The following is a 27,312-nucleotide window of genomic DNA, read 5'->3' as shown; positions in this document are numbered from 1 at the left end:
AACCCTATCCCAAAAATAAGCCTTGGGGGGTAGGGGTGGCCAGCACAGGAAGCGGTGAGCACACGGGGGCTAACAATGTCTGGCTGCAGCCCATGCCACGCAGATAAGTCTGAGCACGAAGGCAGGGGAAGGCAGGCGATCCAGATGTGCTGCCTGGCTTGTGGGAGGCTCGTGCAGCGGCACCAGCAGCAGGCAGAGGTACGGGGGGAAGGCCGACGATCCAGATGCACTGCATGGCTGCCTAGCTTATGGGAGCCTTGCGCACGCCAGGCAGTGGTGCAGCACATCCAGATCACCTACCTCCTCCCCCGTGCCTCTGCCTCCACCTGCTGCCAGTGCCACTGTGCCAGCCTCCTGCAAGCCAGACAGCCGTGCAGCATGTCCATTTCATCTGCCTCCCTCCGCCGTGCCTCTGCCTGCTGGTGGTCCCGCCACATGAGCCTCCCACTAGCCAGGCGGCCATGCAGCACATCCGGATTGCCTGCCTTTCCCCTCTACCTCTGCGCTTGGACTTACCTGTGCTATGCCAAGGGGCTGCTGGACACCGTCAGCCCCTGCAAGCTTGCCACCTCTTGTGCATGCGCCGGGGGGGGGGGTGTGCCCAGCTGGGCTGATCACCCTGATACTGTGTTTTCCTGAAAATAAGCCCTAATGTGTCTTTTGGTGCCAAAAAAATATAAGACCGGGTTTTATTTTCGGGGAAACATGGTATGTATCACTATTTTATATGTTATGCCATTCAGTGCACACTTGCTTGCTAAAAAGAATGGGATACAATATTAGATGTTTTTCTGTAACCAAGATGTTGTTATATCTTGCTTCAATGGCAATATATTTTTGTTATTAAAGGTAATGCCTTTACTTACTATTCTCAAGTAAAAGTGTTTTCATTTTGCAGAACAGGACTTTTGCCTACTATTATTTTTACATAGCTCTTAAATATTTTCCTTAGCATTTGTGATCATTTGCTCTTGCAGTCCTTTTTTAAAAGGCCATGATAAATGCTTTTAGTCCAGTCCTGACTAACTGTTCTTTAGACTGTAAAATTGACCATGTAAAGTCTGTAGGAATTATATTTAGATGCCTAATGAAATTTAGATGCCTAATGAAATTTCTAATTACCAAGTTTAAGGCTTGTTCTGTGATGATCAACAGATGTATCCAGTTATATGTTGTCTGTTTGCACATATGGTGTCAAGCTCTTTGACAGCTGCTTAAACCATACGGTAGATTCTTTCCCAAGCCTGATACTTCCAGAGTTCTCTTGAACAAGATTTGTTGAGATAAATGGAATGGACTTACAAGAATTCCAGCAACTGGCTATTACCAATTTGGAATCAATATATCATTGAAACTGATGTGGCATGCTATCTGCAAAAGTCGTCAAGATATCCAATATAATAGATGTTTTCCTTCCGCATTGAGGAAATAGTGTTCAAAATATTAATGTGGTTTTCAGGTTGTTCAGAATAAGGAATAATTGTTTAGGAATCAAACTACATACGTCTGGAAATTGAAACTTAGCAAATGGACTTTTCTTTTTGATTTGAAATATCCAAGTAGCTTCCTCAGTCTGATAAGCTGATAAGCAGTGAAATGTTTCAAATAAAAAGAAGTATACTTGCCATGATTCAACTTCCAGACAACTCTGTGTGGATGACTGAGAATCTTTATGAACAAATGATATACAGAATATTCTACCTCTTATCTTTTCAATACAATGTGGCCTAGGTCTCTGACCCGTAAAAATAGTACAGGTAATTCTCTACTTACAACTAATGGAGCCTGTCCATTTTGGTTGTCAGTTGTGATAGTCTTAAAGTAGATCATCACATGACTGGATCCAATTTTACAACCTTTTCTGCAACAGTCGTTAAGTGAACCCATTGTTCACTCTAGGGTAATTCTGCAGAAAACCAGAAGTAAACTGGTTTCCTGCAAAATGTCATAAATTGTGATCAAGTGACTGCAAGATAACACAAACAGCCAAAATTCAGTCATATGAACCACAGGGGACAGACAGCAGAATCAGGTTGTAAGTATCTTTTGGGAACTCCATCGTAACTTTGAACATTCGCTAAGCAAACAATCATAAGTTGAGGACTACCTGTATTTTGTTGTTCCTTCTGCTATAAAATAATGAAAGTAAGGAATTATAGAATGTACCTAAAAGTGTCATTCTGGAAAGGTAAATTGCTCATTCCTGTCTTCTTAACTTTTTTTAATCTAGGTGTATGATAGCACTCACTTCAGCAACAAAGAACAAATCAAACTAAATGTTTGCTGTTTGAGTTAAATAGGCTCCCTCCCAATTGGCTGTAACTCAGTCCTATAAGTAGTCCTCAACTTATGACCACAATTGAGCTCAAAATTTATGTTGCTAAGTGTTAAGTCAGTTTTGCCCCATTTTATGATCTTTCTTGCCATAGTTGTTAAATGAACCATTGCAGTTATTAAGTTAGTAACATGGCTATTAAGTGAATCTGGCTTCCCCATTGATTTTGCTTGTCAGAAGGTTGCAACAGGTGATCACATAATCCTGGGACATTGCAACCATCATAAAATAAATGTGAGTCAGTTACCAACTATCTGAACTTTGATTATGTGACCATGGGAATGCTGCAGTGGTTGTAAGTGTGAAAAATGATCAAAAGTCACTTTTCAGTGATTGTAACTTTGAACAGTCACTAAATGAACTGTCGAATAGCTGTATTTGATTTCTAAAAAAATTAATAACATTTAATAAAAATTACTTTCCAATTAGAATGACAACATTCTGATTTATGATCTCACAGCACCATTAGTTTAAGGGACTACCTTCTCGTCTTTTTTTACTCCTCTGTTGCTTAATTGGTATGCAAAAATTTACCTGTTTTTGTTTAAATTAGTGCTTTGGATTGATAAACTATTGATCCAAGGTTAAGAAAAAAACTGATATTACCTCCTCTTCGAAGCTAAAGCTGAGGAGTGGTCAAAACCTGAATGTATTATCCTAGTCACAAAGAAAAAAAAGATATTTGGACAAAAAATCAGGAGGAGTCTGATATCACTTTTTTAGATTAAAAAAATATTAAAAAGGCATAAATTTTATGAGCTGCAGCTTATTGCATCAGATGCATAGAGATGATGGGAGTTGTAGCTCATGAAAGCTTAAATGACTTTTTATAAGTTTGTTAATCAGAAGAGGTGCTACCAGACACCTCCTGAATTTTTGCCACTATAAACTAACACATATCTCCTCTTACAGACATATATGAAATTGCTTATCATTCTAAAAGCTGTTAAAACTTTTTAAGAAGTGAATTCATGCAAATAAAACGGGCTTCACCAGTCTAACACTCAGCCACCACAGAAATCAGATGAAAAGAACATACAGATGAAGTGGCAGAGGAACAGGCTGAGTTAGCTAATCCAGATCCTGAGCCAGAAAAGATCTTAATCCAGCACTGTGTCACAAATTAAGAGAAAAGCAATCAAAGTTAAGGAACGAAAGAATAACGGTTTATCAAATAGTAGTACTAAGTTAGTAATAAGCTGGTAGTGAGAGCTATGTAAAGGCAATTGCGATTTGTCTGTTTATGGCAATCAATGTTCTGTGCTTCCCCTTCATCAGTTGAGCAGAAAACTTATCATAGGATAAGATGCTCATTTAGCTCAGAAGTAAGTTCAGCATTCCATTTTGTCAGGCTGCCCCCCCTCCAAATATATGCCCTGTTGGCCTCTGGCACCCTGCAGTCTTCATCGCCCTAGCTGACCTTCATGCTATACAAGGCTTTCCTCTTCAGGCCACATGTGGCAGTTTCCTCACAAGACCTGGGGAAGATGGCCTCATATGGCCAACAGCCACCTTGTAAAGGGCCAGAGCGGGCATGTCTTGTCAGCAGTGGGAGCAAGAAGATAGTAAAAGTCAGCTGGAGCATCAGGGACTTCAGAATGCAGTGTGGCGAGGGCAGCTGGATGGAAGCATCTGTGTCTTCCTGGGGCCACAGCCCTGGAGCTTCCCACAGTAGTTGTAGCTTCACACCATGTTGCATGGCTGGTATGGGCTGGGGTGGATGAGACTTCCAGAGACAACTGGAGCTTCACACTGCACTGCAGCTCAGAGGCTTCTTGCAACCCCAGAGCCGCAGCATGCCAAAAAGTCTCTGAACTGCAACATGGCAAGCAACTCAGAGCTATGCGGGTCTGGGACTGTTTGCTGCCCCACAAGGCAGAGTGCAGGGTGGCCAAAAAAGGCAGTTGGGGAGAATTGAAGGGAAGGCAGTCCTTACCTTGGAAGAAATGAGCCATGGAGTTGGGAGGGACTGAGCCCAGAATGGCTTGGATTTGGATGGGTTCTTGAGTAATGACTGGCAGAATTTGGATAACAATGGCAATGGGGAGTGCCAAAATTGCCATTGCTAAGAATGTGGTCACATGACATTGTGCTTTATGACTGCATCGCTTAGTGATGGAAATACGGATCCCAATTACTATCACAACTTGAGGACTACCTGTAATATATTTGATTAGGATTTGGTCTGGTGCAATGTATGAATTGTTTTTGATTTAGGGTTATATACAAAATACTGCTGTAGTTCAATCAGCCTAGATTAAAACAAATCTTGAGTTAGCATGAATAAATCTAATTGCTGGCCTAAATGTTAAGTGGACTGAAACAATTTGCTATTACTTGTGACCCTGCAGCAGACTGTCCCTAGGTAACATTTAAAAACCATCTCTAATTTTTTAAACTTATTATTTTGTATGTACTAAGTATATGCAGTCCCCTTTAGATTCTTGAGGGAAAAGGAAAGTATCCTTATTTTTATATATTTTGTATATTTATACAAGTTTTGCCTGTATAAATTTTGAAGTTCTCCTAGTGATGCTCTTGTTTCTCAATGCCTTTATAAATCTAGTCCTGATATTACTCACCATCTGAGTTTGCTGTTAGTTCTGTAAACAACTGTGACTTGTCATACAGAATTTAATTGTACCATTTTTATGCCAGGATGAAGATAATTAACTAAATATTGGCCTAGGGGGGGATTTTATAGGGATTTTAAAGGGATTTTATAATAGTAAACTTAATACAGGTTATTTAATATATATTTTAATTTGGTTTTTAGAGATATTTATTGTATTGCACTGTTTTTATTTACCTGTAAGCCGCCCTGAGTCCCTCGGGAGAAGGGCGGGGTATAAATGGGAAAAATAAAATAAAATAAATAAATAAAAGCCTGGAACTTTATTTCCTGATCTCATATATTTGTTGCAAGAATCAGTATCTGAATTGTTTTTTGAGATTAATTTATTTATTACATCTTATCTTTCTTTCAGGAGGTCAAGGTATTGTACACAGTATTCCTTCGTTCTGTTTCTTACCCACAACAGGAGCCATCTGAACTAGCTTGGGGAAGAGTGATCATTCTAAAGTTCCCAAAGCTTCTGTGGCTGAGTATGGACTTGAACCTGGATTTCCCTGGTGGCAATCCAACACCTTAACCATACCACCACACCTGCTTTTAGTAACATCAGTGCAATCCACTTGCATCATTTCCAAGCCATTCCAAAGAATCTCAGGCTGTAACCTAGTCGCTTGCAGACTTAAATTATCAAACAATAATACCAATCTCACTTAATTACATCACTGTAATATTCAATTTTTTAAATGGCTAGTTCTTTGTATATTGAACATGCTCCGTCATTATTGCTATTTTGAGGAAAAAGGAATCTCTGCTAATTTTTAGATTTGTTTACTTGTATAAATTTTGAGTTTCCCCCAGTGATACTCTTGTTTCTTAAAGGTTATGTTTCTACTCCAATTCTGATATTAGTCACCACCTGATTTTGTTGTAGAGAATTGCAAATTGTCCAATAGGAGTTATGTTAGTAGGGAGCTATTTACATAGATTAAAGCAGCGGTTCTCAACCTATGGGTCGCGACCCCATTTGGGGTCGATCGACCATTTCACGGGGGTCGCCAGGCAAGGCTGTCCGCCATTTTTTTCCCCTTTTCCGGCGGGTGCCTTACCTCCCTTGAGCTGGGCCAGCTGATGGTCGGCCTGCTCCGTCTCTGCCGCTTGCCAGCTACGCCTCGGCCGGCGCAGGGGGCGGAACCACGCATGCGTGGCGCTCCCGGGCAGGGAAAGTCCTCGACTTACGACCGGTTTAGTCCTCGACTTACGACCGGTTTAGTCCTCGACTTACAACCGGTTGGGGGTCGCGGCATTAAAAAGGTTGAGAACCACTGGATTAAAGCTTTATAAGTTTGTTTCCTGATCTGGTATTTAACACCTATAAGCATTAAATTAAATAAACCAGATTAATTTGTGAGAGTTTATGTCCAGGTATTTCTCTGGTAGGCTTTTCTGCAGACCTGTTTTGATTATTTCATTATTAAAAGTTTTGAAGTTTAGGCTGACTACAGTTTATTCTCAGACATATACTTCTCGTACTTCATTACTCCAGAAAAGTTCTGGGGAAACACAGTTTGGCTTGATTGGTTCTTTTTTCTTTTCCTATATATGTCACAGAAAGAATATATTTCAGGCATTCCTCAGCTCATTAAGCTTAAATGTATGCCTTCTGGCAGTTCCTCAATAAGTAAAAAACCCTGAAATCTGGATTTCAAGTAGTGCTCACCTACTGAGCACATATGGGGCTAGCAACTCTGTCACCAAATAGTGCAGTCATTAAGCACAAAATCATGTGACCACATTGGTTTATGATAACAATTCTGGCTGTGGTTGTTAAATGCCACATCACATGGCCATGACTTGCAACTTCCTGCTGGCTTCCCCATTGACTTTACTTGGCAGAAGTTGGCTATGAAGGTTGCAAATAATGATCACATGACTGTAGGATGCTGCACAGGTTGTAAATTGCAATCACCTGGCCACAAGAATGCTACAGCTGCAACTTTGAAGATAGGTTGGAAGTCTCCTTTTCCAGTGTCATCATAATTTTATCATTAAACAAGCAGCCAATAAACGAGGTACTGTAGCATAAATATTTGTGTACAAGACTGGCCTTTTCTTAAAAATGCACAAAAATCCAAGTCAGATAATCTCAATATGGATTATGTGGTGGTTTACTGATGTTTCATTATGTGTATGAGTCTGTGTGTATACCCGCACATGTATAGACAAACACACACACACAGAATTTGCTTGCAAATTCAGTATTTTGCATTCTGCTGAAGAACAGCTGGAATTCTGTAGCCCTGTAACCTCTTTTTATATTGGCTTTTGTGGTCATTTCTGGTTCTTCATTTCTTTTTCCCAAACATTGTGAAATGCTATTAATATTAACACTATGATATCTTAATTTTAAAAATGCCTACAATTTCTCTTGTGCAAAAAGTATAACTCCAGTAATTTTTCTCATGTATAAAATGGTAGAATAATAACAGGCACTAAACAAAGTATCAGAAGTAATTACATAAAATATTTTTTCAACAAGAAAGTATATGTTGGGGAAATTATTGTGTAGGACTATATTGTATTATGGAAGCCAGATAATATTTTAATGTGGGCAAGTTTAAAATCTCATTATATATTTAGGGAAATTCTAACTGGTTCATTCCTCATGACTTATTAAACTTGAAATGTTAGCTGTAATGTATTTGTAATGATGATGAAAGGAAGGAAATTGATGTACAGTATATACTTCAAAAGCTTTTTCATTCTGTGTTTGTATATTTTAAATATTATAGCCTTTAAAATATTGTTTTGAATCATGAAAGATGGCAATTTTTCACTATTTTTTATCCATAGAAAATGTCTCATTTTAAAATGCAGTTGAAAAACCAATAATGTAGTAAATTTGAGTTAAGCAGTAAATCTAATGCCAATAAGATCTGAAAATTTTATAGGTGACAATCCCTAGGGAAAATTTATTTACTTATATTAATTTACTGCCTAACTCCTAAATTTATTCTTAATTTAGTAATTATAAGTCTCCTTTGCATGAAACCAGCCCTTGAGATGTTCATACAGTTGTTTTGGAGACATTTGGGAATGACTTGGTACTGCCTTCTTCAGTTATTTTTGCCCAAGTTCCCAAGTCTAGTCTATATCTCAGAGATTTACTGATGATAAGTGAATACTAACATCGAATGTTCTTGCTTTGACAAATACACTGTAATAGTAAGTATCATCTTAAATGTTTTTATATAATCCCCCTTCTTTCACATAAGGACAATATAAATAATAAACAAACAAGAGTTCAGTACAATGTAAAATGCAACATAACCTGGCCTGAACTAAGAGCTTTCAGTCTTGGGTTCCTTCTCCTGTAACTTTTAATACTGAACATTTGTAGGTGTTTTAAGTTTTATGAAATATAATTTTTTAAAGCCAAAATATACCAAATATTAGGGAAAGTACCAATATAAGTGTGTTTAATGAACATGATCAGTGTAGTTAATAATAAGAATAAATAGATACAAAAAACAGAAGGAGTTCCTTCATGAAGTAGAAACCTTCAAGATTTGGGAAAAAAGCTTAATATTTGAATCATATTCATTCTCATGGGAAAAGGAGTATTGAAATTGCTCTTTTCTTGAGTGCTGAAGAATCGTAGTCCTTGTTTCAGGCTTTAAACTGATTAAGGGAGGAAGAGATTGTGACTTTGATATGCATTTTGGAAGTGAAGCATTAAGTATAAGACATGCAATTGCCCCATAGAAGAGAGTCAGCCTAATAACCACACATTTTTGATTGACCAGGCAAATTTTCACACTTCTTGATGATAAATGTTGCCCAAACACTGTAGAAATAGGATCAGGCATAATATATAATGGAACTGTTGCTGATAATTCTAGGGATTTATTATTAATTAACATTTAGGTGACTGCTTTATGTTTTATGTTTTTTGTTGTTTTATTTGTCACTATCAGCTGTACCTCTTCAAATTGTCATTTGTGAACTCAGAGAATTCCAAATTGTAAAGTATCCCAGATTGCAGCAACTTCCTTAGATGTTTGCAAACTTTAAAACCATTTATCATGTATTCCTAGATCTCCCTCACAAATATGTGAAAACAATATAAGGAATAATATCATGGCTGCCATTTGATTGACATGCTTTTCCCATATTTTTATATTATAGGAAAATTTGCTATTTATATTTATTTAGTACTTTGGGAGGGGGGTAAGTAAGTTCAGCTTTTTAATTTGAAATGTTATATATGAGATGTGGGAATTAGTTTTATTTTAAAGTTTTAATCATTCTTATAAAAAAGGTTTTATTTGCTTTTTTTTCCAGAGGAAATAAAAACGGAAACTGGAAAACAAAGGTAATTTTGTTCATATTAAATATGAATACGTAAGTTTATGAGATGATTATGTGCAAACATCTGACTCTATATGGAGATTAAATCTGCCATTCTATTTTTTTAAGGAGAAGGATTTATAAACTACCTTTTTAGCACTTTATCGTGTCTGAATTACAGAAACTTCATGAGACAGCCTGGCTTAGTTCATACATAAACATTTATCCATAATATGATTTTTCATATTATGATTTAATATAATATGCATGTCAACCCATAACAGGTTAGATTCTATGGCTTCTTTCACAAACCATGGTTAAAGGTCCTAGCTTAGTTTATGTATTAGTGTTGTATAAGTTAATTGAAACACTTCAGTTTTGTAAAAATGAAGAATAAATTTAAAATTTCATAGCATATAATTTCTAATAGCTTTGGCTTCAAATTAGTTCAGAGAAATGATGAAATATGTCATCTCTGAATGTCCAAGTTAAGAAGCACAAAATCTTTGAACACTTTTTGCATTTTTGTACAAAAAATGAAGCATTATTAAAAACAAAAGAAAACTGTAACCGTTCCCCATATGGTTGTAAGAATATCAGATAAAGATATTAAAGATAAAACAAGTATATAATAATAGCCCTAGGTATTTCTGAATTCATATTTAACTTATTTATTTTACTGCCATTTTATTTAGTCCACCTCATGGAGAAACAAAACCTGGTTCAAGCACTCTTCCACCAGTGAAATCAAAGACTAGCTTTATTGAAGCAGACAAGTACTTCTTACCATTTGAATTGGCATGTCAATCCAAGTGTCCCAGAATTGTTAATACATCGTTAGATTGTTTGCAGGTCTGTATGGATCTATATTCCCTGAAATATGTGCTATTATTGCCTGCTTTTAATGTTCTTTTTTAAGGAATTTTTTAATTGATTTTATCCAATTATCAATGTAAAAAAATCTGATTTAAACATTTTTTAAAAAATTAAATTTAGTCAAAAAGAGAATTGAGTGGTATAGTTGGGATCTATAAAGGTAATGGTCTAGTTCAGTGGTGGCGAACCTATGGCACGGGTGCCAGAGGCGGCACTCAGAGCCCTCTCTGTGGGCACGCGTGCTGTCGCCCCAGTCCTAGGCCTTCAGCTGGGTTTTATAAAACCTTTTTGCTTTAGGCCTTCACCGCCATATGCAAAAAAAAAAAAGGTTCAATCAATGAGTCAGTTTCAACTCGCGGGAAAAAAAAGATCTTGCAAAAAAGATCTAACCCAGTCTGCTGTTACCACCGCAGCCACGTCCACCCAATGGGCCACACCCACCCAATTGGCCACACCCAGCCAATGAGCCACACCCACCCGGCACCCGACAATGCATAAGTGGGTTTGGGGTTGCAGTTTGGGCACTCGGTCTCTAAAAGGTTTGCCATCACTGGTCTAGTTTGTGGTGAAGCAATATTTTAAATGTTGTGAACCACAACATTTTTTTCCCTGTTCATGACAGTGATTTGTTATTATTATGCCATAGTTCAGTTGTCTGAAAAAGGCAATCACTGTGAACCCGGGAGAAGAAAATACCCCAAGGTCTTATTTATTTAAGAAAATTTATATGGTTACCCAACTTATTCTCAGTGACTTTGGGCAATTTACAAGGATAAAATCCCAATACAAAAAGCAATACTCCCCCCAACAAGCCACTTGATAGACTCCATATCATTCTGGGGTCCCCAGGCCCATTGCAGAAGCATGTCTTCAGACCCTTCTGAAAGAGTATCAAAATCTTATCTTTACAGGGATAAGGATAAAGAATACTTATTCCTAAATGGCTCTGATATTTATTCAAACTTGAAACTTACTGTGATATTTAGATGAGGATTTCCCTGACTGAAAAATATAATGTATAATATATTAGCTTTGCTTGTTCATTGTTGTTTACTTGTTTTACTCCCAGAAACTTATAGCCTATGGGCATTTGACTGGTAATGCTCCAGATAGTACTGCTCCTGGGAAAAAATTGATTGATAGAATTATTGAAACAATATGTGGCTGCTTCCAAGGTCCACAGACAGATGAAGGTGTTCAACTACAAATTATAAAGGTAATTTCGCATTATTAACACGAGCAGACTTTAAATACAGTAAGCAGAAGCTGAGGTTAAAATTATAGATAAACAATTGTATTACTGAATGTGAGAGGTTCTCCATGGTTAGTTTTATTTTTCAAAAAAGTTTATAGTGAACAGAAATTACGAGTCTAATGAATATTTTTTATTCATATCTAAAAATGTCAGTATTTTCTATTGAGTCATAGACTCATAGAGTATTCATTCACTCTGTATCATACATAGAATGTATTTACATATTGAATATGAACCAGCAAAAAGTTGGCTGTCTAACATTCCCTGAGGAGCAAATAGACTCTAAGATAATTTTCCCAAACCAGCTGAATCTATAAGCAATCTATTTTTTATTTTTTTAAACCTTGATCCATTGAGTATTATAGAATACTCCATTGTTTCAAATTGCTTGAATATTATCCAAATTTATTTTTTATTTATTTTTTAAAAATTGATAAGAAATTATTGGCTTAGTTTCCATAAAAACATCTCTAAAAACTTTAAAACTGGTGTTTCTGAAGCTGCATAGGCACAACAGCTGAGTAAGAGAGAAAACATTTTTACTGTATGTATTGCCATTCAGCCTTTCTAACTAAGTTATATTCCTTTTATAGAATTTTGAAAACGCTAGAAATAAAAAAGATCTAACCCAGTCTGTTATGAGACCATGTTTTCTGTGTTTTTGTGATTTTTTTAATGTAGGATTTTTAAAAACTTATTTTATTATTTTATTTTTATTTCTTTCATTTTTCAGAGAACATAATAGATAAGGTATCTATTCCAAAAATATTTTTATGATAAAATAGTGATATAATTATATTACTGAATTATTCAGTTTTTAAATAGTATACGGTAGTTTGTTAAAAGAAATATTTTTTTGAAATAAAATATAATTAAATAATATTTTAAAAAGCTGGCAAATGTGCTTTGAATCTTAATAAAATGTATTTCTGTACTATAAATAATTTCATTAATTTGTATGTAATTATTTAATTTATTTAATAGTATCTTGACATAACGTTTGGCAGAAATACTCAGAACTTTGATTAGCAAAAATTCTTGGATTCTTGTTTATTATCTATCCAAGCATATATACACACTTGTACATACACATACGCATACACATACACATATACACGCACACACTATTGTACCCAACTCCAGGCCTTTGGATAAATTTTCATTTTGTTAATATAAGTAAATCAATTGATATAACATCTCTGCACTTGTGCAAAAGTTATATCAAATCAAACTGAAATTTCATTTATTGTCCAAGACCAAAGAAAAAGGCCAACAATACAATAACTATAAAAAGGATTTTTTAAAAAATGAAAGTAAATCCTGAAACAATTAATACCTAGCAATTAATAACATGAGGGAGAAAGCAAATGACAACTAACTGCAATAGCTATTAATAAAAATTTTGCAATCTTAATGGTTTCTAAAGAGTAGTCACTCAAGAAAAGAGTAATGGTCTCATGGTTACAAGGTAATTAGAATTGTTAACAATTGAAAGTATTAACTTTGATCATTATTGGGTATACAGTGGATATTTTAATAGCACATTATTAGACATTTTCTTCTGGGAGGAGTGGGACAGATCTGAGGGTCTCTGGCAGAAGGGGGTGGGACCAGGGCAAGTGCCAAAGAATGGTCCACTGGAGGAGCCTCACTGTTCCTCTCCAGCCATGCGTGGGGGGCTGGATAGTGGCACGGGCTGCCCGGAGCCCTGGGCAGCAGAGGTCAAACACCCAGCCTGGCCCTCGAGCACCTGCGGCACCAAGCCGTTTCCAGACAGCCTTGTAGAGCTAAGACTGAATACGTTTCAGCATAGATGGCCACAACAAAATTGTACATTGGTTCCTGGCTGGCCTGGGCCAGGGCCAAGGCAGCGGGGGCCGTTCCCTCACTGTTTCCAGGATGGCTTCGCGGGCCACATGAAACCACTTCGCAGGCCACATCCGGCCCCCGGGCCTTGTGTTTGACATGTCTGCCCTAATCTATTACAGCACAATCAAATGCCTCCATTATAATTCAATAAATACTTTTTTCTTTAACTTTTTAAAATATAATCTAATATATTTTTTATTAAATCCTCTAATGCTCTTGGGATATTAACTGGATTTGAAGTTTGTACAATTTCTAGCTTATACCCTTGATCAAATTCTTAAATTATAGGGTTATTTTTTTTTATAAGGATTATGGGTTAATACCAATTACAAAGTGGACACGACCTGATTATAATAATTTATTATATTTACATCAGATAACATTGCTTGGTATCTTAATACTGACTCTGAGGACAAATAAAGTCCTGATTACTTAGAAGTGTTCATTAGAAAAGAATGAGATACATATCCATATGTACAAAGACTAATTTAAATGCATTATCAACTGTCAGTAAAAAAGACATTTCTATGCTGCTCCTATCTCATTTAAAGTTTTTGGTGCTTGTAGATTGGAATACATATTATGATATTGGCAGATTAACTCTATACATTATGTGTGTACATATATGGCTCATTATTTACAAAGTATATTCATAAATTGAGCATGTGGCAATTACATGTAAAAGAACTGAGAAATATTGTACAAGACTTCTAAGTAAATAACTGCAGTTCTAACTTTGCAAATAAATGTAATGTATTTTTAGGCTCTATTAACAGCAGTAACATCTCAACACATAGAGATACATGAAGGGACCGTATTGCAAGCTGTGAGAACATGCTACAATATTTACCTTGCAAGCAAGAATCTCATAAATCAAACCACAGCCAAAGCCACTCTCACACAAATGTTGAATGTAATATTTGCACGTATGGAAAACCAAGCGGTAAGTTTCTTTGTATCTGTATAAAGAGTTGTTTCAAAAATCTCTTTCAGCTCTAGGAATAGCAAACATTTAAATTTGGCTTGCCAGTTGAATTGTACAAGAGATACAAGGGAAAAGTGTTCCAACTCTGAAACATCCCATTCCAACCCTAAAGGTGTGTTCCAAAGTTGGGACAAGCTTTCCAAAAACACTGGAAATCATTTAACCAAATATAAAGAAGTCCAGTCTTACCATATGTGCTTTGACTTTAAAATAACTAAATACCCATTTGCCAGAAATTATTGTTTCATTTAGAAATCATTGAGTAGCAATAGCACTTAGACTTCTTTACCGCCCTACAGTGCTTTTACAGCACTCTTTAGGTGGTTTATAATGTCACCATATTGATCCCAGCAATCTGGGTCCTTATTTTACCAACTTTGGAACGATGGAAGATTGAGTCAATACTTGAGCCTATCAGGATTGAACTCCAGACCGTGGGCAGAGTTAGCCTGCAATACTGCATTTTAACCACTGTGCCACCAAATAACTAAAGGACTGAGATTGAGGAGGTGGACAGGGTCACATGGCTGTGAGGTCGATAACCCGCTCCTTAGATTCATGCCTCTTCTAACCCGCTCCTTAGATTCATGCCTCTTCTAACTAGTAAGCCTGAGGTTTGAAGTAGTTTGATTCTAGCATTTGCACTTTTCCTTGAAAGATGGGGTTATTCCCCTTTTAAGGAGGCACTGGTTCACCCCCCTCAAGCCATTGTTAGATCCCATCATACTGGACAATTTTCATCCAGTGTCAATGGTCATACAATAACTTCAGCAAATCCTGAATAAAGCTGATTATCTGCATCCCTTTTAGTCAGGATTTAGCTCTAGATATAGACAGAAAAGGGATTGGTCATGCTTTTGGATAACCTAGTGGGAGCATGATGGGTTAGTACAGAAGTCCCCAACCTTTTGAGCATGAGGGACCAGTTCTGTGGAGAAAGGTTTTTCTGCGGACCGGAGGGGGCATGGTTTTGTACTGCCTGCATCCCACAGAAGGGGCTTTATTGTTTGCACGGACCGGTTTCTGGCATGCCGCAACCCAGTACTGGTCCACAGACCAGTGGTTGGGGACCCCTGGGTTAGTGTATTCCTCCTTGTTCTACTTGACCTCTCAGCAGCCTTCAGTATTATCAATCATGGTGTCCTTCTGGATTGACTCTGTAGAATGCGATTCAACAATACTTATTGTGCTGGTTCTCTTCCTTCCTGTGGAGCTGGTACTGATGTTGATTGAAAGTGAGAGATCCCATCCTTAACTCAAGCAAGCTATGTGAGGTTCTGCAGGGCTTGGAACCTTTTACACTCCTGTTTAATATCAACATCAAACCTTCAGATGAGATCATTTTCCACCATGGAGTGAAGTATCATGAGTACACTCAGTTGTATATCTCCACCCCAGTAGACTAAGCAGTGCTGTTGATGTCCTGTCTTGGTGCCTGGAGGTTGCAGGGGTTTGCATGGGAAGATTTAAAACTCTACATGGCTTTGGGATATTTGAGGGACCATTTCTTTCTGATTACATCTATCCATACTATCAGGGCAGTCAGGAAGGCTGTTACAGTCCCATCTGCTAAGACAGGCATGTCAAACTGCCGGCCCGCTGGCTGGATGTGTCACGCCGAAACCGCACCCACCCCTTTGCCAGCAATGAGGAACAAGTCGCAATACGTCACGTAACATCACATGATGTCGCGAGTTTGACATGCCTATGCTAAGGAGTTCCATCTTACAGAACCCAAAAGCGAGTCTTTTCTGCTTTAACACCCATCATTTGGAACATCATTCACTCTGAAGTGAGATTAGCCCAAACCTATTGGCCTTCCAGAGATCTCTCAAGACATTTTTTTCAGCAGATCTGGGGATCCCTTGGGAACAAGGAGCCTGCAAGAGGCCTTTATTATGTATAAGTTTTTAAATACTCCCCCACGTTATATTCATGTTTTTATGGTTATTTTAAAACGTTTTTATTATTTTGTTTTTGCTATATAACTCCCAGACTCCAGTTCATGAGATGGGTGGCTAGATAGTTAGATACATAATCAAAAGTTCTACTACTTCATAATTAAACGTATAAATCAAATTAACAGACTTTGCATATGATTGGACCATGTGAAAAAAATAAAACAAATTCCAAACTTACATCATACACAAAGTTTTTAAGAGAAAGATCAGTTCTTATCTTCCCAATAGTATATTGAGAGTTGTGATCGTAAAGTGGCTAGATCCAGGTCAAAAACTGAATTGTATTTAATTAAGATGATTACCTAATGAGCATTCTTCATATTTTTTTAAAAAAACCATGTATCACAATAAAATTTCAGCTCTGTGCCAACTTTTTAAGGCTCCAAGTGTACAAAATAGTATGTCTGTCAAATATAACATGTATTAATAACATGCTTTATTTTCGCATATAAATACAATTTATAGCTTCAAGAAGCCAAGCAAATGGAGAAAGAGAGACATCGGCAACAGTATCACCTTCAGCAATCTCCTTTAAGCCATCATGAGCCTGAATCACCTCAATTAAGGCATCTTTCAGAGGAGACTGTTGATCAATTATCCCAGGATCATGAAGTGGATTTGGAGCATCATACAAATGATGTGGACAAAAGCCTTCAAGAAGATATAGAAGGAGAAAATGGATCTGATATTTCTAATGCAGAAAATGAACAAACAGAAGCTGATCAAGCAACAGCAGCAGAAAGTAATAATGATGATTAATCAAGATAGGATGGTAGAGGGCATGTTGTTATCTTATTGTCAAACTAACTTAAGTTAGAGATGGCGATCTTCTCACTTAGGAGTTAACTTTGCTTTCTGCTTGTTTGTTGCTTTTGAAGTTCCAGATGGTATACCCTGTGATGTCTCTGGAGAAAGGGTCAGGCAATTTTAATGAGTAAAATGGAGGTTTTTTAGAGATTTAACAATTCTATTTTGCATTAAATGGCAATATGTATGCTGCTGAAAATTGGCAGATTTGCTTTATATTTTACTATTGAGATTTTGAGGTACCTCTGGTACTTTGAGGAGTTACAAAAAATTGAGCTAGGTGGAATACATGTCATATTGAGCTGTCTTTTTGTTTAAAAAGAGTAATACGTTCATTTGGTTAAAAACAACATACAGTTATAGTAATTTCATATTGCTTTTTAAAGTATATTTTCTAGAAGCCCAGATATAGTGAATGCTATGAACAAACATAAAATAATGTATTTATGTAGCATTTATAGTTTAGAAATATGTTGACCAGACTGGATTCTTGATAATTTTGAATAATATATTTGTTTTTCTTTTGTAGCTCTAACTAAAAATGATGCAGGGTCCTATGATGGAGAAAGTAATCAACGTGAAGAAACAGCTCAGGATGTTGTACAGACTATAGTCCAGGAAATGGTCAACATAGTAGTAAGAGGTAGTATACTTTCATTAAACCATATTGCTGAATTGAGGTAGAAATTAAAGGAATTTTATAGGAGGAATTGTAGTAAAGTTTTATGTATACTAATATGGAAAAAATATTAGATAAAGTAATACTTTTATGATTATTTAAAAAAAAAAATAGATGCAGACTGGGCTGTTTTCAACCCCCAGAAACAGTCAGTACAGTTCAGAGAGCTGTAAGGGGATCACTAAATTTCTTTTCTCTTGAAGGAAGGCAATGAGGGAGCCTCGGGACTTTTCTGTTTTTCCGTAGAGAAAAAGCTGGAGATCATTGGTTGGATACCTAAACCTGGATTTATTATTTGTTTAAAGTTAATACAAATTTTGATAACATTTATAAGACATTAAAAGCAGCCTTGAGAGTAGCTAATTTATCAATTCCCGATTCCTGAAACATGTATGATAAAGTAAAATTTAAGTAAAATTAAGAAATACAGTTGAAGTTGCTAACAGACTTCTTTATAAACTTAAAGGAAAGTTGAATAGTCTTTAAGCAAATGAGACAGCCTGATCTAGGTTAACAAGATTTGAGAATTTGCTACTTTCTTTTTCATTGCCAGGTTTTTTTGTTATGTGTAAACTCTTTCACAGCAGGTTCTGTTCTAAAATAATTATTGTAAATTTGTTTATATTCAAGCACCTTATGAAATGTTTTGTCAAATCTGAAAATATTCTTGTTTGGCTTCTGACTCAAGATAAAGTAAAAATTAAGCATTTATAACTTATAACCTATAAGTAATTTACAATGAACATTATAAAATATCCTAGACAATTCATCTTGGTATCCTAGATATAGATATATTCTGATTCAGATCATAATGGTTCTATTGTGAGTTGCTTAGTGAATAATCATAGCTTTGATGTAGAATGTTAATCGTATTTACACTAATTTTTAAAGAAATGCTGAAGAAATGTTGATATGGCATCAAGAATAGCACACTGATAATACTCAGAATTCATTTTGTGGTAATATATATTGAGTTGTTTTTTGTGTAATATTAGTCCAATGTACTTCTAATTGTACAACCAATTACTTTTAAATGCCATAATTTTACTGTATAACATAGTTCTTTTTTCTTTTAGATATAGGTGAGAGATTTACGGAAAAGATTGTGGTTGATGGACCAATAGGTACTTCAGAGGATGGTAGTGATAGTGAAAATATCCAGGCAAATGGAATTCCTGGGACACCTATTTCTATTGTGTATACACCATCATTACCTGATGACAGGTTATCTGTCTCATCCAATGATACTCAGGTACAATAATGATTATGCTTTGAAAACTATAGTTTTAAACTGATTTGGGGGATATTTACAGTCAACTGATGCACCTAGCTTGTATAATACGTAAACAAAGCTTAGATAAGATAGTGTAAGAACCCGCCTCAATCAGTTCTCCCAGGAAAGCAGAACTCTTGAAACGGCATCATTTCAAAAGGAACTTTTATTGGGAGGTGTTGACAGCAGGAATAGAAGGCAGGATCTGAGGGTTTCCTGCGTGAATCAAGTAATTAAAAGTGTCCATAATAACCCCACCCTAACTGTCCATCCGGACAGTTCAAACAGGCCAATCCGCAGGTGTGAAAACGGCAAGGGAACAGTGAAAAGGCACCGTTTCCAAGGCTGTTAGGTGTCTGCACCGTTTCTTCTGCACTCGGAGATAAGGCAGATAGCCAGAAGTACATTCCATTCTCACCCTGTTAGAGACTCATCAAAGAGGATAGAACAAGAGACAGAGCAAAGCAAGTACACACCGGCACCTCAAACTTCCCCCTCCCCCCCAGGATAATGGCAGAACCCGAAAAGAATAAGAAATCCCATGCACACAGAACATAGGGATCTGACAAATAGCATCTTTAGTACAGGTGCTTTGATTCGGAATTACGTGAATCAATAAGAAGCATAGGACACAGATTATTTATCTGCTGTAAGCCGGTATTATATATGATGTTGTAGCAAAACAGTACAGTTTTAATGTTTTTGTATTTTCATAGCAGTTTCAAATGATTCATGTGCATGAATGAACAACATTTGTTCCTTAAGTCATATCTATACTTTTATAACTTCCTTTGTGCACTACATATGGATTTAAAGCTCTATAGGAAATTCATTGCTGCTTGCTAATTTAAAAACATATATTCCAAGTGTATATATTTAATAGGATTGCTCTTTCAATTATTTTGTTAGTGTATGGTAAAATACTGATTTTTACTGGAGCTAATGTGTTTTAACTGGCAAACATTTGCTTTCACAATTGTTTGGCACATGTGAATACAACGCAAACAATACATTACAATGCATTCTGTATTGTTTGAAATCTATTCCCATTCTGCAAGTATATGATTTCTAAGATAAATATTCTATTGATAAATTATCAATATGACCAATGCTTGATGTTCAAGGTCATTTTAGGATAGATAATTATCAGGTTTCTTCCTAGAACAGATGTAGCACTAGCACAGTTGGCAAGCAGAATGGTGCCTTGGGAAATGCTCATTCTATTCTTATAACAGATTTATTTTAATAGATGGCTGAATATTTTGAAAATGAGTCCTTGACATGCATGGTTACATTCATCAGTTGCATATGTATGTGGAATGTGTTAAAGGCTCTGATTTTGTGCTCTGTTATATGTATCTGCTTTTCTGTGTATAGAAATAATTAAGCATACAGGAATACATCACATAGATAAACATATGTTATAAAAGGAAAATAATCTGCATAGTGGAATTGCAGTAAAATGAAAGAGATACAGCATATGACAGATATGCTGAAACTTAAATATCTATTCTATTCTATCTATATAAATAAAAATGTAAATGTTTGTTTGTTCAAAATCTTAAATCTCCGAAAGTTCTTCACCGATTGCTTTGAAATTTTGACACAACGTTGCATTCGAATACGCGCGTGTTTTTATATACCTACTATTATATAGATGTCACACCTGTGACAGGTAAAAACATGCTTTTTTTGAAAAACAGCGCCATCTGTTGGATGTAAAATCAACACATGGAACAACAAAAAATATTGTATACCCACAAGCATTGTGAAATTAAACATATTACAAACATGTGCTTTCTCTTTTCTTTCTTTTCCATTTAACCAGACTGAGCCACAGCAACGCGTGGCCGGGTACAGCTAGTATGTAAATAAAAATTAACACATGAACTATTGCAAAAGAGTAATTAGTGATAAACATCCTAGCATTACTAAGATATTTTTCTGTATTAAATGTGATTTCCAAGGCAATGTAAAGTGGTTTTTAATTTTTAAAAAAAAATAATTTCTGATCTGAAATGAGTTGAAAATGATCTAAGTTCTTTTTTAAAAAAAAAAGAAAATAAAAAACCTGGGATCATTTTCAATTTATTTTAGGTCATGAAAAAAAGGATTGTTAATTATTGGAAATATCAATCCCATAAAAGATTAACTGTGTTTTTAAGAAGAGAGAAAAAAGAAGTGTTTGAAGTAGAAGACTATATATTTGTGAGGCTGGTTTGTAGTTTGTTACATTCAAAGCTCTGGAAGTCATAACTTCCATCTGATTGTTATTATATAAATATGTGATGCTGACTAGTTTTAACAAAATAACTAAAATATTAAACATGCAGTTGTAGAAAAATGTTTATTTTTAATGCTTAATGTTAAGTAGTTTCTAGAAATATATTTACACCGCAGTCCATATAGATTAAGGCAGTCTATAAATACTGTTAATCAAAGTTTTGTTGTAATTTTGTATCCTGTTTTTTCTCATGTAAAATAATTACATTGTATTTTTATTATATAAATTGAAAATGAAAATATTTTAACTTCAGGAATCTGGAAATTCTTCAGGACCTACACCTGGTGCTAAATTTTCCCATATATTACAAAAGGATGCCTTTCTTGTATTCAGGTCACTGTGTAAACTGTCTATGAAGCCTTTGTCAGATGGACCACCTGATCCAAAGTAAGTTGCCATATTTTTTTCTATGAAATTTTAAAGGAATAAACGTATGAATCAACAGTGGTTATAGCCAGTTGATTCTCCACCCATTTCCAATGTAGTACAACATATTATTATGGAATGTTGTATTTGTGGAGTCTGTGGTACTCTCAGAGAGTTTAACCCTGAGCCACAAAAATCTCTTCTATCAATGTTGTATTTTATACAATTATTTTAAAAAGGGTTGTTCTTGTCACTTAGTACAGAGGTCTCCAACCTTTCCAGGCTCGCAGACTGGAGGAAAGGAGAGCAGATTCAAAATTGGTGCACGCATGCGCGCACAGGGCCACACACACTAGCATGGCATTAGCAGCCCTATTTGCACATGTGGCATGCACTGGTGCCATGCGCATGCGTGAATGGGCACACCCCCATGGCAGCTAGCAGCCCAGTTTGTACATGCGCAAACGGGCTGCACAACCCACCCAGGCTAGCAGCCATGTTCGCACCCGTGCGCATGTGCAAACAGGACCATGGACACCCGCCCTGCACTAGCAGCCATGTTTGCACCTGCGTGCATGCACAAATGGCCACGGGCGCTAGTGTGAGTGGGGGGGATGCGCACCCACGCATGTGCGCACCAGCCAACCATTTCCGCAGCCCATAGGTTGGGGACCCCTGACTTAGTATATATGAATCAATCAGTTATATACCTGTATATTATATTAATTTGAGATTTTATGTACAAGCAACATTATGTGCTACAAAAATGAACACAAGAATATCAATCTAAGCTAAGTCAGTCATAATTTATTAATTTCTATTGTTAATTGAATATTTATTATCTGTTCTGCACCAATCGTTAGAGAATTTGGAACAATTATTTTTTCTTTTTATTTCTTAAAAAGAAAGATGTCTCCATAAATTGTTTCTCATACTAAGATTATATCTTTCTAGGTCGCATGAATTGCGGTCAAAAATCCTTTCACTGCAGTTGCTGCTATCTATTTTGCAAAATGCAGGACCTGTTTTTAGGACAAATGAAATGTTTATTAATGCTATTAAGCAGTACCTTTGTGTAGCATTGTCTAAAAATGGAGTTTCATCTGTTCCAGAAGTATTTGAACTTTCCCTTTCTATATTCCTGACTTTACTTTCAAATTTTAAGACACATTTGAAGATGCAAATTGAGGTAATGTACATTTAGTAGTTTAAAGAGTGTACTTATTGTACTATAAAATGACATAATTGAGAGGCTTGATGTATAAAAACAATTAAGAACATCTAATCTAGTTTCAATTGATTGGAGTTGTTTACATTCAAAACATTATCCTGAATCAATAATAAATAATATAAATTATTCCCAAATTATTACTATTATAATAATAAACTATAGCATTGAATAAGTAGATATGTTATCTTGGGCAACCATTCAGATACTACTCAGAATGAATTATTCTGTCTGTCTTCTGACATTTGAATTTAAATTTAAATAGAGTCTTCTTATGTACAGTTCAGTATATCTGGTATTATTGGCCTACTTCCACATATTAAATTATATGGATCTAATATATGTGTTCTGGGGTACCTAAATGGCAATTTCTTTGTAAAAATCTGTTCAGATTGGAAATCTCATGTAGGAATGTTAGGTGAGGCCATTGGTTACTATTTTTGCATTTTTGTATTAAAATGATGCAGTTGTAAACCATAAAATGAAACATTTTTGTATTCTGTGTTTTATTTCTGGAGAAACTGAGATACAAATGTAAAATTAATTAAAATGGTAAAGTATTTGCCATTAGGCTTCCCAGATACAGTAATGTATCTGCAGGTTGTGCATTGAATTTCTTTAGCAGCAGTAATGACAGAAGAATGCAGGGTTTTGATTTTGTGAATATATTCTAAAAGCAAAAAATATTTGGAACTTTTGAATATTTGAAAAAATCATGAAGAAAGTTGATGAAATTTCTTATTCTTAAATCCCAATTTCTTATTCAGCATGGTCAGCTATTTTGAAATTGAAAAAAGTTCTTAATTCAATTAAATCACATACGTGATTTAGTTATGTGTCTAACTATCAGAGCTGTGCAAGCTTTTCCACAAATTTCTAAGTAGTTCTTTAGATTCCAGCCAAGAAACACAAATAATTAACACTAAAATTTTATATTGATCTTCCCACCATCCAGAAAATTATATTGAAAGCAATTGTTTTAGGCTTATTTTTGTAGGCTTATGTTCAGTGTATCTTCTTCAATTTTGTATAGCAAGACATTCAAATTAGTTGAACAGAATTTAAATGTATTAAATATTTAAGTAAATCAAATTACTGTTTAAGATTAGATCTCTTTACCATACATGTTTGCCTATTACTCTGATAGAATAATTTTCATTGTACATAATTATAAAATTGTGAAACCAGGAACTTTAAATAGCAGTTTACATGTTTTCCAGGAAGAATAGCATAAAGATCTGGTGTTGGAGCCTGTTTGGGGGGGAGGGGGAAGGTCACACTGTCTCTTAGAGAAAGGCTCATAGGTAGTTTTCTATATTGTATACCTGATATTGATTTATAATGAAAAATATAGAAGGCAGAAATTTTTCAAATAAGCAGGTAACATCTCTATTTTTCCTAGGTTTTCTTCAAAGAGATTTTTCTATATATTTTAGAAACCTCCACTAGCTCCTTCGATCATAAATGGATGGTTATTCAAACACTGACACGGATATGCGCAGGTATTACTCCATTGGGCGTGTTAATAGACTTTAACATGGCTGTTCAGATATCTTGCTTGCTTGACGGTTTTCACTATTATACTTATTTCTGTACTTGATAAAAGCACTTCAATGTAAATTCTATTTTCTTTATAGATGCCCAGAGTGTAGTAGACATTTATGTAAATTATGACTGTGATTTAAATGCTGCAAATATTTTTGAAAGACTAGTTAATGATCTATCTAAGATTGCTCAAGGAAGAGGCAGCCAAGAACTTGGCATGACCAGCCTTCAGGTAAGAACCATGCCATGTTTTTCAGTTGTAAAAATTAATAATAATTAAAGATTACCAACAATCTTAATGTTTCTATACACACAATCTCTTACAGGAACTAAGCTTGAGAAAGAAGGGTCTTGAATGCTTAGTATCAATACTGAAGTGCATGGTGGAATGGAGTAAGGATCAATATGTAAATCCCAACTCTCAAACAACCTTAGGTAAATTATTATTTTATTTATTATGGTGATCATAAATAAAACTATTTCCTAGGATTTCCATCACACTTTGCTGAAGTAATTATTTGTGCTGAAGAAGTTTCACAGCCTCTTTTCTATCACTAAAGCTTTCCCTTATTAGGGATTCTAGGATTTTTTAAAAAAAATCTAAAAAAGTTTGAAAACCCCTGCTTTAAGCAATGCAAATATAGAAGAGCAACACTTTAGAAATTATTTTGTATACATTCTACAAAATGTTAAATGCTAATTTATACTATTAGAACTGTGTAAAATCTTTTACTTCACATATATTTAACATTACTACTAATAACATTTAGCGTGCTATTAGCCAATAAATATACTTTAAAAACATAAATTTATTTTTTTTCTCTTGCACAGGACAGGAAAAACCCACTGAGCAAGAAAGTACTGAAACCAAACATCCTGAGACAATTAACAGATATGGAAGCTTAAATTCCCTAGACTCCACAGCCTCCTCTGGAATTGGTAGCTATAGCACCCAGATGTCTGGTACAGACAATCCAGAGCAATTTGAGGTTCTAAAGCAACAGAAAGAAATAATAGAACAAGGAATAGATTTGTACGTTTTATTTGTTTCACTATATGTTGAATTTTCAGAATTTTCTGTTTGTTTTTTGCTACTTTTAAATATCTTGGCAGAATACCACAACACTAATCTTAAAAATAAATTTCATTAACTTTAACACTTCAAGGAGTGTTAAGACATGTAACACACACTTCCCATTACTAAAGTTCCAGTTAGAAGACAGTTCAAAGATCCTAATTCAGTAATATGGTTCCTGCAAGGAGCATTGAAAATGTGCCATACAGCCATGTAGTCAAGGCTCTTATCCATGCCCCCAACAGGTTACAAAATGCAAAAGAATACTCTTCATACCATTTTAAAATTCACTAAAGTTTTTTTTTCAGTCCTAAGACAGCAGCTAATTGGTTCAATTGTTTGTTAGACTTAAGGAATTAAATCTAATGCAGTTACAGTCTTGCATTAGAAGGTAGACCGTTGTCAGTGGCAGCAAATTAGTGGAGGAGACAATACAATTGAGAGTAAGGACTATTAGGAGAGAAGAAGGAGGAAGAAGAAAGTAGGGAGAACACAGTGCCAGTGAAGAGAAAACAAAACCTCTGTAATTAGCAGAAAATGTCAATGGTTTCAAACCATTTTCTTGGGATACAATTGCAAGCCACAAATCTTGCCTGTTATCTCAGTGGAAGTTAAAACTGTTCTATTTTTGCTATTTTGCAAAAACAGTGATTTACCTCTTTCACTGAGGTTGCTGTTTTCTCAGTAAAAGACTTCAGAACTGCTCTGTTTTTTCTCTCTATACAATGCATAGGGATTCATTTTAAGCAGTGGGTGGATTTATTTATATGTTTGTGTTTGAAGGAGGGTTCATGCTGTTTTGCCTGCCTAGCCCCTTAATGTGCCTCCAGAATCATATTTGCCTTCCTTTGTGCTACAATAATTCATTTTCATTAATTAAAATTATCCATTGCTGTTTGGGTGGTTGAAAAATTTTCTGTAGTAGATTTTGGGCAAGTTAGACAACAAAAGGAGAGAAAGAGAAAACTGTAAAAATGTTTTAATTGCTTTAACTAAGAGAAAAATAATTTTGCTGTACCCCATATATTTCCAATATGAGGCTTTATTTGTGAAGGTGAAGACTTTGAGCCCTGGAGAAAATAAGGAGGGCTTTGCTCATCTCAGTTCAATTGTAATAGTCAAATATTGTGCTTGTTTCTTAACAGCGGATCTTTATTTTTATAAACTAATCAATAAAATAAGACAAACCAATAGTATTCAATAATCAAAATAAGTTAATTAAATGACAGTCTGATTTTGGAGCAGTTGTTACTCTAAAGTTCCCAAATGAGGTTTCTTCAATTATTACAAAAACTAGATAGTGTAAAAGTTAGTTGTATTTTGCCTGGCAGAGAGTGTCACAGTTGAGACATGCCCATCAAGAATATTATACTCCTTGCTATCACAAAGACTGATCAAAGCAGATCAATTTTGAGAGACTAAAAGCAGTACATCTCCCCCACCTGGTGGAGGCATTTGATGTATTAGAGCAGGAGTTCCCAACCAGGGATGCGAGACGATATTCCAGGGGGTGCGAAAACTTGGGTTTTCCAAATGATAGTGTATATGCATAATTCATTGCGGTTGTTTCGAACTTTTGTAAGGGGTGCGAGAATATATCAGAAGCATTCTAGGGGTGCGGGGTATAAAAAAGGTTGGGAGCCGCTGTATTAGAGGAAGCAGTTTTCTAAATACTTATAATCTAATTCACTTGGGGCTTTATCAGTTAATGTCAGCATTTGAATTGAGCCCTGAAGCTCAGACATCTAAATAAAAATAATCAGTATTACATGGTTATAGTTATTGGGTTAAATCATGTTCAAGTACTTGATTTCTGGTGATTATTTTTTGACTATGCAAGAATCCTAAGTGC

General features: G+C 35.6%; 1 protein-coding gene across 1 annotated transcript in view; it reads left to right on the top strand.

Moving 5' to 3' along the window:
• The window catches only part of ARFGEF1 (ADP ribosylation factor guanine nucleotide exchange factor 1), a 54,694-nt gene that overhangs the window by 481 nt on the left and 26,901 nt on the right, over nt 1-27,312 (top strand). Inside the window, exons 2-14 of the mRNA XM_015826674.1 lie at nt 9,252-9,282; nt 9,953-10,109; nt 11,203-11,349; nt 14,021-14,200; nt 16,669-16,945; nt 17,540-17,653; nt 18,766-18,941; nt 21,500-21,633; nt 22,567-22,801; nt 24,243-24,342; nt 24,478-24,617; nt 24,712-24,820; nt 25,217-25,418. Coding sequence (XP_015682160.1) covers nt 9,252-9,282; nt 9,953-10,109; nt 11,203-11,349; nt 14,021-14,200; nt 16,669-16,945; nt 17,540-17,653; nt 18,766-18,941; nt 21,500-21,633; nt 22,567-22,801; nt 24,243-24,342; nt 24,478-24,617; nt 24,712-24,820; nt 25,217-25,418 — 2,002 coding nt within the window. The remainder of the gene's footprint in view (nt 1-9,251; nt 9,283-9,952; nt 10,110-11,202; nt 11,350-14,020; nt 14,201-16,668; nt 16,946-17,539; nt 17,654-18,765; nt 18,942-21,499; nt 21,634-22,566; nt 22,802-24,242; nt 24,343-24,477; nt 24,618-24,711; nt 24,821-25,216; nt 25,419-27,312) is intronic.

The sequence above is a fragment of the Protobothrops mucrosquamatus genome, unplaced genomic scaffold (genome assembly GCF_001527695.2).
Source record: "Protobothrops mucrosquamatus isolate PMUCROS unplaced genomic scaffold, P.Mucros_1.0 scaffold3229, whole genome shotgun sequence".
NCBI classification, from domain to species: Eukaryota; Metazoa; Chordata; class Lepidosauria; order Squamata; family Viperidae; genus Protobothrops; species Protobothrops mucrosquamatus.
The sequence above is the reverse complement of the archived record's forward strand: the minus strand, read 5'-3'. Positions and strand labels throughout refer to the sequence as shown.